General features: G+C 45.7%; 2 protein-coding genes across 3 annotated transcripts in view; one reads left to right on the top strand and one right to left on the bottom strand.

The window, feature by feature from the left end:
- The window catches only part of LOC117398261 (RING finger protein 112-like), a 58,447-nt gene that overhangs the window by 36,203 nt on the left and 9,784 nt on the right, over nucleotides 1-12,460 (top strand). For both annotated transcript variants that reach the window (XM_059016854.1, XM_059016853.1), the window contains exons 8-10: nucleotides 4-54; nucleotides 176-259; nucleotides 358-469. In XM_059016854.1, the coding sequence (XP_058872837.1) occupies nucleotides 4-54; nucleotides 176-259; nucleotides 358-469 (247 nt within the window). The remainder of the gene's footprint in view (nucleotides 1-3; nucleotides 55-175; nucleotides 260-357; nucleotides 470-12,460) is intronic.
- LOC131723239 (zinc finger protein 446-like) lies at nucleotides 5,039-10,847 on the bottom strand. The gene is made up of 2 exons (XM_059016856.1): nucleotides 9,130-10,847; nucleotides 5,039-5,303 (listed from the first exon to the last, which is right to left on the bottom strand). The coding sequence occupies exons 1-2, from the start codon at nucleotides 10,133-10,135 to the stop codon at nucleotides 5,296-5,298; spliced, it is 1,014 nt and encodes a 337-aa protein (XP_058872839.1). The 5' UTR covers nucleotides 10,136-10,847; the 3' UTR covers nucleotides 5,039-5,295.

Below are 12,460 nucleotides of genomic sequence, written 5' to 3'. Positions count from 1 at the left end.
CAGATGTTTTGTTTAATAGCTGAAAATGGAGGGACAGATTTGAAACCCTTTCAGGTACTTCATTTTATTTTCATTAAACATTTAGACAGACAGACAGCAGGCTAATTCACTCGCCTCTCATTCTTCACCTGGGTTCCAATCTGGATTTAACACTCAACGTGTGTTTTTTTTAAAGCGTCTTCTTTTTCTGATTCGTGACTGGAATTCGTCTCCTTTTGGATTTGAAGGAGGAATGACACATCTTGGAAAAGTAGCTACGGTAGAGTAAGAATCATTTTCATTCTATTGAGAGTGCCAGATGTATAAAGAAATGCCCCCAGGAATACTGTGTTGTTCTTGTATTGTATCCACTGTTAGGAATGTTCCCTGCAGAACGCCAAGGATATTCTGCAGAAGAAAGGAGCCGAGTGTTTCCTGATGCCACACCCAGGAAAGAAATTACCGGCTAGTAATGAGGGGGGTTTAAAAGGTAACGGTCTGTCTCTTTTACAGGTTTTATATATGTTTGCATATTCTTATTTAAAACATGGCCGTAGGTACATTTTTGAAAGAAAAAAAAGTAAAAAAATATACTATTTTTTTAATAATGTGCCCATTTGAATTAAGAGTGACATGTTTTCATATTATTATTATTTTTATTTGCCATTTCTTTGTAACATTCTTGTGATCTCAGGCTGTATAGAAATTTGCTGCCCCACATAGACATGTTCGCTTCTCACTGGTCAGTTTCCCTAGTTACGCCGCATGTAGCTCCAGAATTGGATCAAGATTACAGTGGAGACTTATCCAGATCCGTTTAGTAAAACACCTTCTTATGATCCAACTTAAGTGAATTCGGATCTGATCCCATTTTTTGTTCTAGTACAACCAGCCCCTGAAGCAATGAATAGTTCAGTATATTATTTATAGGATGGTTCATTACTATACACACTCAAAGATGAAACCAGTCTATTTCTTTTAAAAGAAGTAGGTAAGAATGTTTAGTGATTGTATTTAATATTGTTTTTCTGCTGACAGTCCTGTGCATTCTGATGTTTAGCTGCGATACATTTTTTCTTGCGCAATGGCAATGCCTTCCCCCTCCCCCAATATAGCGATTCACAGCGGTTAGGTTTTAGTATTATTATTATTATTATTTATTTCTTAGCAGACGCCCTTACCCAGGGCGACTTACAGTTGTATACAAAAAATACATAGCAAGTACTTTTCATGCATTGTTTTTGATGCTATGGGCTAGAAGAATTGGAAGTAATTCTGTCCATATATTCACTGTTTGGCAACAGCAGTTTAAAAAAACATATATTCCAAATGTTTTATTTAGAGAAATAAAAATTCAAGGAAGTACTGTTTTTAATACTGATGTGTTGTAGAAAATGTGTAAACCAGGCAGCTGAGTTTCATTCGGTTTGATGCTGATTCCATGATTTCATACATTGCAGGCGTTTAGGAGGACATAAAGATGTTTCAGACTCCTGTAAGTGGATTGTTCGTGCACTGGGCATGCTATATGTCCAGACAACTTTTTTAATCATCAAGAAAATGACAGAGACTCATTTAATTTGAAGTTTTAACAAATCAGAGTAGTAGTAGTGCTCTTTTCGGTTTATTAAATGCTTTAAAAATTGATCTACTATTATTATTATTATTATTATTATTATTATTATTATTAGTTTATTTAGCAGACACCTTTATCCAAGGCGACTTACAGAGACTCGGGTGTGTGAACTATGCATCAGCTGCAGAGTCACTTACAATTACGTCTCACCCGAAAAAACGGAGCACAAGGAGGTTAAGTGACTTACTCAGGGTCACACAATGAGTCAGTGGCTGAGGGGGGATTTGAACCGGGGACCTCCTGGTTCCAAGCCCTAATCTTTAACCACTGGACCTCCTCCTCCTAAGTCAACCTCTGCTTTTGCCAATTTTAGAGTTGATTAATAAGAAACACTATCGTAAGCATTTTTCAATACTCATTATTTTAAACTAATATCTAACAACGTATTAACATGTCCTACACTTTCCATTCTCATCTCTTCCTGCCAGGTTCTAATTAATTTCTGTTATATATAGAAAATGATTATTGTAATATAAACGCCTATCTTCTGTTAAAAGGTATTTCGTTTGTTAATATTAACAAGATCGCTCATTATAGAGAGGATCTTGGCAATCTCTTAGAAATTGTAATTAAGGGAGAAAAAAACTAAAGTCCATTGAGTCAGATGCAGCCAAATGTAGGAAGTTAAGCGACATATTCGGTAGTAGTGCTGCTAGAGTGCCAATGCCAACAACGTGCATGTAGTAGTCCATGCCGAGGAGGATGCCGCAGCCCCGGTTCAAACTAGAGTAGTAGCAGAAGAAGGAGACAGCGACAGCATAGCCGACGACGATTGTGAGTCTAGCACAAGCAAAGTCAGTGCAGCGGCTGCAGCCAAAGCGGTAGGCAATGGGGAGCCAGGGCAGGGAGGGAGACAGATAACACAACATCAATATTGTGCTAGCTAACTAGGCTAACTAACTGTAACAGTAACATGATTTCAGCCAGACAGTTTGTTGATTAATGTCAACTTTTGTTGAATAGGAACTACACCATATATGATATTTCATATTTTCATCATATTTTTACTATGTACTTGAGCTTGTGTCTTCAGAAGTGAGTACACCTCAGCAATTTATAACTATTTTTACCAGAAAGGTGAGATTTTAATCTTTCTTGGAGTATGTAGCATTACTAGTTATTGTGTATGGCCCTCTCATGATAAATAATTACTTTTGGGTATGTCTATTTAGGCGGAAATCTGCATTTTCACATTACATTCAACAGGTTAATGTTCATTTGAAGCCCTACTATTTACATTAGTCAGTTCTTGACACAGCACAGCTGCCTTTTATTAATTAAATTCATGATGATTCAGCCTGACTAAGCTATTGTTTCCACTATGTTGCTCTGTTTATAATCTGTAGCTAAAATAACTGAATTACGCTGCATGCTCCGATTGGCTATTTTGTAGCGAATGGGCTTGCAATATTGATTGATTCCTCCCCCCTATCTCTGTCTGATTAGTTCTTTATCATAATCTGGAAAGGGGAAACTTTTAGAACGTGCATAACTTTTGCTAAATAAATCAGATTTTATTCTGAATTCCCGTTATTTTTACCACAAGAAATTACATTTATTTAGACACCAAACATGTCTGGTTGCGACTTTGGTTAGACATTGCAAACAGTTGAATTCTCTTAGGGATTTATTACCTGGGTTATTCTATACTTGTTAGGCAATTTAAGAATAAAAGCGCTTCCATCTTGTACTCATAGTGGTATTAAATCAATATGATGTTATATTTGTCTTAAATCTCTAAATCTTTAAGCTACTTTTCTCTCTTTCAGACTCCTCTGCTAAACCACCTCTCTCTCACTAGACAGGTTAATTAAATCACGGAGACAGGTTTGAGCAGCCTTTTGTTTCCTGAGTGCCTGGTGCATTCAAGGTGTTACGTTGATCGTTATCTCTAAGCAAAGCTAGACAAATTAGATTAAAGTTCATTCAGTGTAGATTCCTGATACAATATCATAAGAACATAACATAAGAAAGTCCATGACATTTGCAATATATTTGAGATGACAATGTCTATAGAACCTACAAAGGTTTAAACAAAAAGAAACTTGCTCACAGAGCGAAAATAAATATTGAAACAACACAAGTCTCGAACACAAAATAACACGATCAGGCTGGGCAATAGCCTTCACTAATTCTTTGCGTTATTCTTTTACGTTTCGTTTTCACGCTCTCTGCTCGCTCTCTCCTCTCTAACACCCACACACGAGCTGGAGAGCTGCAGACTTTTTATAAAGGTGACCATCTCCCGATTAGCAACAAATTAAATCACCTAATTAATTTGGGAGATGACCACCTTCTGCACAAGCTTTCCTAATTTTCCCTGGCAGAGGACGAGTACCCGCTCTCGCCTCTGCCAGAAAACATTTTAAATAAATCAATAACAAACCTGTGGCGTTTCACCGTCATTTACAATAAATACATACTAATAATAATAATAATAATAATAATAATAATAATAATAATAATAATAATAATAATACAAAACATATACAAAATAACACCGGGGCGGAGGGGGAAACCCCGTTCTAAAAATAAATAAATACGTACAGGGCTGCTCTACCGCCCTGCTACATATCCGCCCCCTTGTGCAACACACACATGGCCCCAATGGCCACCTCCTCCCTCAGTCTCAAAGTCCCGGAAAAGGAGGAAGCAAGTTGTTTCTGGGGGTGGCCATGGTGGAATGTCCTCCACCCCTAACTTCTTTGTGGCTAACAGCTCCCTCTTCCGGGGCTTCAGCCACATAATCTCCTTCTGTGAAAGTGCGGCTGGGGGAGCTGGTCTCCTGACCCCCCCCCCTCTTCATGATCGGCAACTCCAGTTACAATAAATACATACTGATAATAATAATAATGTATTGTATGTATTCTGTAGAACTCTTATAACAGTGTACAGAGTGTGTGTGTGTGTGTTCTGTAGCACTCTGAAAATAGTACTGCATTAGTGTACAACAATAGCTGTGATGCAGCTAGGTGGTGGTATGAGGGGCTGGTGTGTGAACGTGCGTGTGTCGGAGGGGTGGGGGCGGTGGAGTATCCGCGGGCCGGTTGTGGTGGGCCCGTCTGGGTCAAAGTCCAGGGCCGTTTTTTAGTCCCAGTCCGTCCCTGAACGTATCATGTATAATGTTTTCACTCAGACACAAGATGCAGGTGAACGATTATTTTCTGAAGGTATACGCTGCATCAGGTTTATGACATCAGTAATAATTTTACATTACAGTAGTTTAAAAGAAAAATACTACTTTTACCAACTTGTATTTATTTCTGTTCAAGTTCCCAATTTTTTTTTAGGGTATTTGTTTTTCTCGTTCTACTCAATTATGACTTTTTGTCGTTATAACTGTAATGGGTTGTGTGATTGTGGCAAAGTGGTAAGTAAGGGGAACAGGTGTAGTGGTGATGCGGTGCAGGAGTGACAGGCAGACAACGGTATTCCAGTGAAAACAGTGCTTTATTCTTTTTTCCAGGTCTGGTGACCGCAAAGCAACTAAATCCCCGGCGATACACAACGATGTGTAACGCACGGGGATAACAATAAACAAGGCACAGTCCTGAACAAAAACAAACAGACGGTCACCAGTCCTGGGTGAGTGCAGTATTGCTGGGGCAAACACAGATAGTGCGGGGTGCAGTGGTGCTCCGGATAGTGCTGACCCTTGGCGACAGCTCCGGAGTAGTGCTTTAACTGTCTGGTGGTGAAAAACACAGACAATTACACAGACAAACACAACACAACACAACACGTAATTATTTCGTTTTAACGATGAGAGCTCCTCTCTCGATCCTTCTCTCTCCAAACGTTTAACCCAAACGAAGGAAAAGAACAGCGTTACCCTGGCCCCTATATGTAATCCCGCATGATATCTAGGTAAACGGTTGCAGCTGCCTTATTACTTGCAGCTGCCCCTTGTTTACCTGTCAAATCAATACGGTCTTACAACAGAGTCTCGCTTCCTTCCAGGCTGACCCACTTTCCGGTCCCGGAAACGAACTGTCAGGCCAGCCCTTCCAGATACTTCTCCTCCCGTTCTTTAGCGCCCTCACAGGTCGGGAGGAAGATTTATCACCAGAACTCATTGTATTTCTGTCACATATCCCACCGCTCAGAGTGGAGCCGAAGGAACACTCGGCTAAATCTACCTTTCCCATTGCTCCCCCCTCCCGGGAAAAATAATCCGCATTTTGGTGGTCTTTCCCCGCACGGTGTACCATATGGTACATGAAGGGCTGCAATGCCAGATACCACCGAGTTATCCGGGCATTGCTGTCCTTCATGGTGCTTAACCACTGGAGTGGGGCGTGGTCTGTGACAAGATCAAATGAGTGTCCCAGCAGGTAGTATCGTAAAGAGTGAGTAGCCCATTTAATGGCCAAACACTCTTTTTCGACTACGGAGTAGTTACGCTCCCGAGGTAACATTTTTTTGCTCAGGTACAATATCGGGTGTTCTACTCCAGCTACTTTTTGGGACAAGACTGCACCCAAACCTACATCCGAGGCGTCGGTGTGGAGGATGAATCTCTTGGTGAAATCTGGGGTAATAAGAGTGGGGGCCTGGCAAAGTTTACGCTTAATCGTATCAAACGCCCCCTGACACTCAGCTGACCATTTAATTAAATTTGGAGCACTCTTTTTGGTGAGGTCGACTAACGGGTTAACCACTGTGGCGTACTCGGGGATGAAGCGGCGGTAATAACCGGCTAAGCCCAGTAGTGACCTCACCTGAGTCTTGGTTTTGGGGATCGCTGCATCAACCAAAGCCTGGATTTTGGTGACCACAGGTTTCACCCTTCCATTTCCCATTACAAATCCCAAATATTGAGTCTCTGTCTTGGCAAACGCACATTTCCTCAAGTTAGCTGTCAGCCGGGCTGCCCTTAGAGACTGAAGAACGGCTGCAACCCTAGCCAAATGCTCTCGCCAGGTGGAGCTGTAAATCACCACGTCATCAATATACGCTGCTGTATATTCATGATGTGGGCGTAAAACCTGGTCCATCAGTCTCTGAAAGGCAGCGGGCGCACCATGTAACCCAAACGGCATGGTTTTAAAGTGGAACAGCCCCTCTGGTGTTGAAAATGCGGTTTTCTCTCTGGAGCTGCGGGTTAGAGGGATTTGCCAGTATCCCTTCGTCAGGTCCAGAGTGGAAATAAACCTCGCTTTTCCCAGTCTGTCTAAAAGTTCGTCGACCCGAGGCATGGGATACGCATCGAACTTGGCAATAGCATTCACCTTTCTGAAATCTACGCAGAAGCGGTTGGTGCCGTCCTTCTTAGCCACTATTACAATAGGACTGCACCACTCGCTCCTGGAAGGTTCAATCACTCCAAGCTCGAGCATATCCCGTACCTCTTTGCGAACGCCACTTCGTCGACTTTCCGGGATCCGGTACGGTCTCTCTCGCACTGTGACACCTGGGGGAGAGATAATGTCATATTCAACTAAGTTCGTCCTGCCGGGCACATCAGAAAAAACATCGCTGAACTCCTCAATAAGCTTACGCAGCTCTCTTTGCTGATCCGGAACTAATTGTTCCCCCATTGAAATCGCTCTTGTGCTCGGGGTCTCTGGACAGGGACCTAAATCATCCTCCATATTGCCTGGGGCTATAAATAAGACCTCTCTTGCCTGCCAGGGCTTCAACAAATTAATGTGGTAAATTTCACGTTCATTCCGGCGATCGGGCTGTCTAATTTCATAATTTACTTTCCCTATAGCCCGAATCACCTCATACGGCCCCTGCCATTTAGCACACAGTTTTGACTCTGATGAGGGAAGTAGCAGCATTACCTTGTCCCCTGGTCGAAAGGTTCGAATCCGTGCATTTTTGTTATAATGCTGCTCTTGTCGGTGCTGAGCCGATCTGAGGTTGTCTTGGGCCAAACGACCGACCAAATCCAGGCGATCTCGGAGTAGGAGCACATACTTCACTACATTTTTAGACGAGCCTTTGTGCTCCTCCCACCCCTCTCTCAGCAGGTCGAGAATGCCGCGAGGCTGCCGGCCGTACAGGAGCTCAAAGGGGGAGAACCCCGTTGAACTCTGCGGCACTTCTCTCACTGCAAAAAGGAGGTAGGGGAGAAGTGATGCCCAATGTTTCTGCTCTTGTGTCACAAATCGCCTCAGCATCGACTTTAAGGTCTGATTAAAACGTTCCACCAGACCGTCCGATTGTGGATGATAAACGGACGTCCTGATGGGACGTATTTTTAATATTTTGTACACCTGCTGTAACGTATTGGACAAAAAGTTAGTTCCGTGATCGGTCAAAATCTCCTTGGGGATCCCTACTCTGGCCATAATCTGTGCTAACTCGGTGGCTATTGCAGCGGCACTAGTGGACCTCAATGGAACTGCCTCCGGGTATCGCGTTGCATAATCCACCACTACTAAAATGTGCGTATACCCGGAGTCAGAAGGTAGCAAAGGGCCGACTATGTCCATTGCAATGCGCTCGAAAGGAGTGGAAATAATCGGCAGTGGGACCAAAGGGGCGGGGCGCACTCGACCCGGCGCTACTCGCTGGCAGTCTGGGCAGGTGGCTACATATCTCGACACATCAGTATGAAGACCTACCCAATAGAATCGAGCCAATATCCGTTCCCTCGTCTTCTCGGCTCCGAGGTGCCCCGCAAAAGGGATATCATGCGCCAGCCTCATGACCTCGGTCCGACAAGACGGGGGAACCAACAATTGTGTTACAGGCTGTCCTGTGCCCGCGGCTAGGTTTACCCTATATAGTAATTGCCCCTTGATACTGAAATGTGGATATACTAGCGCCCCAGCGCCGTCAACATCCTTACCTTCAATGGACCGGACCTGCCCCCAAGCGTGCACCAGTGACGGGTCGTTTTGTTGGCCCCACACTAGGTCCGCGCTTGAGTACCACGGGTCCGGTACATTGAGAGGGGCTGGAATAACCTCTGCTCTAGTCGGTCCAGTAACCTCGCTCTCTCGGTCACACTGCGTTCCCACTCCCTTCGACTGGCGTTTGTTATCATTGCAGCACTCTCCCACCAGACCCCAGCCTTGTCTCACAAATGCTCCCTCCCATTTCGCGGTCCGTCTCTCCTTATTTGTTTTTCTAGGACGGAAAAGAGGGGAAAACATTTCAGTGTGAAAAGGAAACACATCACCAATTCGTTCCTCTTTTTTTTTTTCCTGCCACGTTTACGTGTGTGGCTGAGACTGCCATTGTTTGCATCAATTCTTTGAATTTTGGCCAGTCTCGACCCAGAATAACTGGGTGTGGCAACCTTTCCGCCACCCCGACTACAAGGTGACGTTTTATCGGTCCTACCGATAAATATACTTTTAATGTGGGGTATGCCGCCGTGTCTCCATGGATACAGGAGATGGCCACCTGACCTCGTGGCCGCCACGACACACCGCCCAGGAGAGCTGTCCTAATCAAGGTTTGCTCACACCCTGTGTCCACTAATGCGTGGGTTTTCACATTCCCTAACACAACATTAATCAAACAAGGCCCCTCCCGACCATATTCCCCACGCTTACCAGTTTCAGGTGCCCAATTGCACGCGGCCACGTCACACTCCATGGCAGCGGGGCATGACCTGGCCAGATGTCCCGGCTGGTGGCACCTAAAACAGATAGGAGGGACAGAGGGGGCATAGGTCAGAAATCTGTCCCGCTGCTGGTATGGCAACGGGGCAGGGGCAGCACCTCTACCCCAGCTGGGGGCCAACCTTGGTCTCCATGTGGGGGAGGCAAGGGGGCCCAATGGGGTCGGTGCTCTGGGAGGTCTGGGTCCCTGGAACGTGGGGGGTGGTGGTGGTGGTGTTGGAGGAGAGGGAGGGAGAGGTCGGCTGCTCCGAAGGGCAGGGGCCGACAGGATCCCGATCCGGGCAGAGGTCAGGGAGTCCTCGAAGTCTTCGGCCAGTTTGACCGCCTCCTCCAGGGTGTCGGGGTTGTGGCGCCGTATCCACGCCTGGGTTTCGGCGCCGACCACATGGCAGAATTGCTCTACCACAATGGCTTCCCCCATCTGCTGGGCGGTCTTCTTCCCGGGGGTCAGCCAATGCACCATGTGGTCGCACAACCGCTCTGCAACCACCCTGGGGCGTGTCTCCGGGGCTCTCCGGTACTCCCTAAATCGCGCCCGGTGGGTCTCCGTGGTGATGTTCAGCCGGCGGAGGATAGCCTGCTTGACCAGGTCATAATCGGTGGCGTGATGGTCGCTCATGGCTTGGTAGGCTGCCTGAGCCTCCCCAATCAGGCAGGGTCCCAACTGGCTGGCCCAGAACTCCCGCGGCCAAGCCGCCGCGGTAGCCAGCCGCTCGAACGCCACCAAATACGCCTCCGGGTCATCCTCCGCCGACATCTTCATTGCCCGTGCCTTCGGGGGCGACATCAGCGGTGTTGTGGTAGGGGTCGTCGCTGCAGCAACGGCCAGCCCTACCCGTTCAATGAGCGCCGTGTAGCGCTCCTCCCTCCTTCTCTCCTCTGCGTCGCGCCTGCTCTCCAGCGCCTGCAGCAGCTCCGCCAGTGCGTTGCGGTCCATGATCCCGTAGTCTGACACCACGTGTGGCAAAGTGGTAAGTAAGGGGAACAGGTGTAGCGGTGATGCGGTGCAGGAGTGACAGGCAGACAACGGTATTCCAGTGAAAACAGTGCTTTATTCTTTTTTCCAGGTCTGGTGACCGCAAAGCAACTAAATCCCCGGCGATACACAACGATGTGTAACGCACGGGGATAACAATAAACAAGGCACAGTCCTGAACAAAAACAAACAGACGGTCACCAGTCCTGGGTGAGTGCAGTATTGCTGGGGCAAACACAGATAGTGCGGGGTGCAGTGGTGCTCCGGATAGTGCTGACCCTTGGCGACAGCTCCGGAGTAGTGCTTTAACTGTCTGGTGGTGAAAAACACAGACAATTACACAGACAAACACAACACAACACAACACGTAATTATTTCGTTTTAACGATGAGAGCTCCTCTCTCGATCCTTCTCTCTCCAAACGTTTAACCCAAACGAAGGAAAAGAACAGCGTTACCCTGGCCCCTATATGTAATCCCGCATGATATCTAGGTAAACGGTTGCAGCTGCCTTATTACTTGCAGCTGCCCCTTGTTTACCTGTCAAATCAATACGGTCTTACAACAGAGTCTCGCTTCCTTCCAGGCTGACCCACTTTCCGGTCCCGGAAACGAACTGTCAGGCCAGCCCTTCCAGATACTTCTCCTCCCGTTCTTTAGCGCCCTCACAGGTCGGGAGGAAGATTTATCACCAGAACTCATTGTATTTCTGTCACAGTGATACACAGCCCTTGCGGATTTTCCAGTCCCGTGAGATGAGATTAAAAGCATGACCCCTCACTTCTTGGACAGGGAGAGCACTGCTTCCGTACTTCACGTGGAGAATATTGAACTGTTTTGCTCCTATTAATATATGGAGGTAGATATCCATGTGTATAACCGATACAAATAAACAAATAATACAATGACCGTAAGAAACCCTTGAGAGATAAATAATGAAATAATGAATACAGCGTGCCTGGTCTAGAATAATGAGTAAGAGAGGTGAGATTAACCTATTTTTAGACCCATATATCAGAAATCAACTAGATGAAATAAGCTAAACATTTATTTAAAAGATAATAGCGACCCCTCACTTCTAAATATAGCACTACACCCCAGGCTAAAAGCTCTGAAACAATAAATGCAGACATGGGAGAAGTACGAGTGGACAAGTACATCACAGTTAGAAGCAGTAAGGAGGAATTACATCTTTAAATTACATCTTGAATTGCTTTAATCAGAAAACACTGCAGCTTAAAGTCTAACAGCTGCGTGTCTTTTTCGGATAACGAGCTGAAACTTGGAGCAGCTGATTCAAATTCGTTGCCATTCTGAGACATGAGGGAGGGGCGGAGCCAGCAACACAACGCAGAAACAAACAAAAGGCAGCCAGTGTTCAGAGCGAGAGCGTGGGAGGCAACAGCGTGGGAAAAGTACGAGTGGACAAGTACATCAGAGTTAGAAGCAGGTTGACAGCTACAGAAGCTAAACTGAACGTCCAAAAAAAAAATAAAAAAATAAAAATAAAACATGGTCTTCAAGCCAGTAATCTGTGACAACTGCATGATGTGGGAAATCCGAGAAAACCCAACAGAGCTCAACCAAGTGTGTGTAAAGTGCCGCACGATCCAGGACTTGCTTCAACGAGTAAGTCTGTTAGAAATGGAGCTGGAGGAAATGAGCCAGCAACAGGAGCTTGAGGAGCCGACACACCCACAATTCATGGAAGTCTGCACCCCTAGAAGACTGAAAGGCACCAGGGAGATGGAAGAGAGTCGAAACAGCTGGGTTCAGATAGGCAGGGAAAAAATAAATTTCGTCAAACACAGCCACCAGAATCCCAACATCCAACAAATTTGAGCCACTTCAGCATTTAGATGACCAAAACCAACATCAAAAGAATGAAAGGAACAACATCCACGACCCTATAAATAGTTCCGGCCAGGCAGCAAAAAGAAGGGAGGTCATGATTGTTGGGGACTCCTTTTGAGAAACACAGCAAGTTCAGTTCGCAGTTTGGACCCCCTTACTACAACAGTGTGCTGCCTACCAGGAGCACATCACTGAGAAAGTGGACAGGCTCCTAGAACGAACAGGAGATGACCCGGTAGTAGTCATCCACATTGGTACAAACAACATTGAAAGAGACAGGACAAGATCCATGCAAAACAAATTCAGAGAGCTAGGAAGGAAATTAAAAGACAAGACCAAAACTGTGGTATTTTCTGGGATACTGCCGGCACCTTGCAAAGGAGCACACGGACAGCTGGAAATACAAAATCAAAAGGCATGGCTGAAATCGTGG

This window comes from Acipenser ruthenus, chromosome 54, assembly GCF_902713425.1.
Source record: "Acipenser ruthenus chromosome 54, fAciRut3.2 maternal haplotype, whole genome shotgun sequence".
Lineage (NCBI taxonomy): Eukaryota > Metazoa > Chordata > Actinopteri > Acipenseriformes > Acipenseridae > Acipenser > Acipenser ruthenus.
This window is presented reverse-complemented; position numbering and strand designations above follow the sequence as displayed.

Coding starts and splice junctions, on each gene's coding strand:
- LOC131723239 (XM_059016856.1), bottom strand. CDS start 10,135: ATGGACCGCAACGCACTGGCGGAGCTGCTGCAGGCGCTGGAGAGCAGG.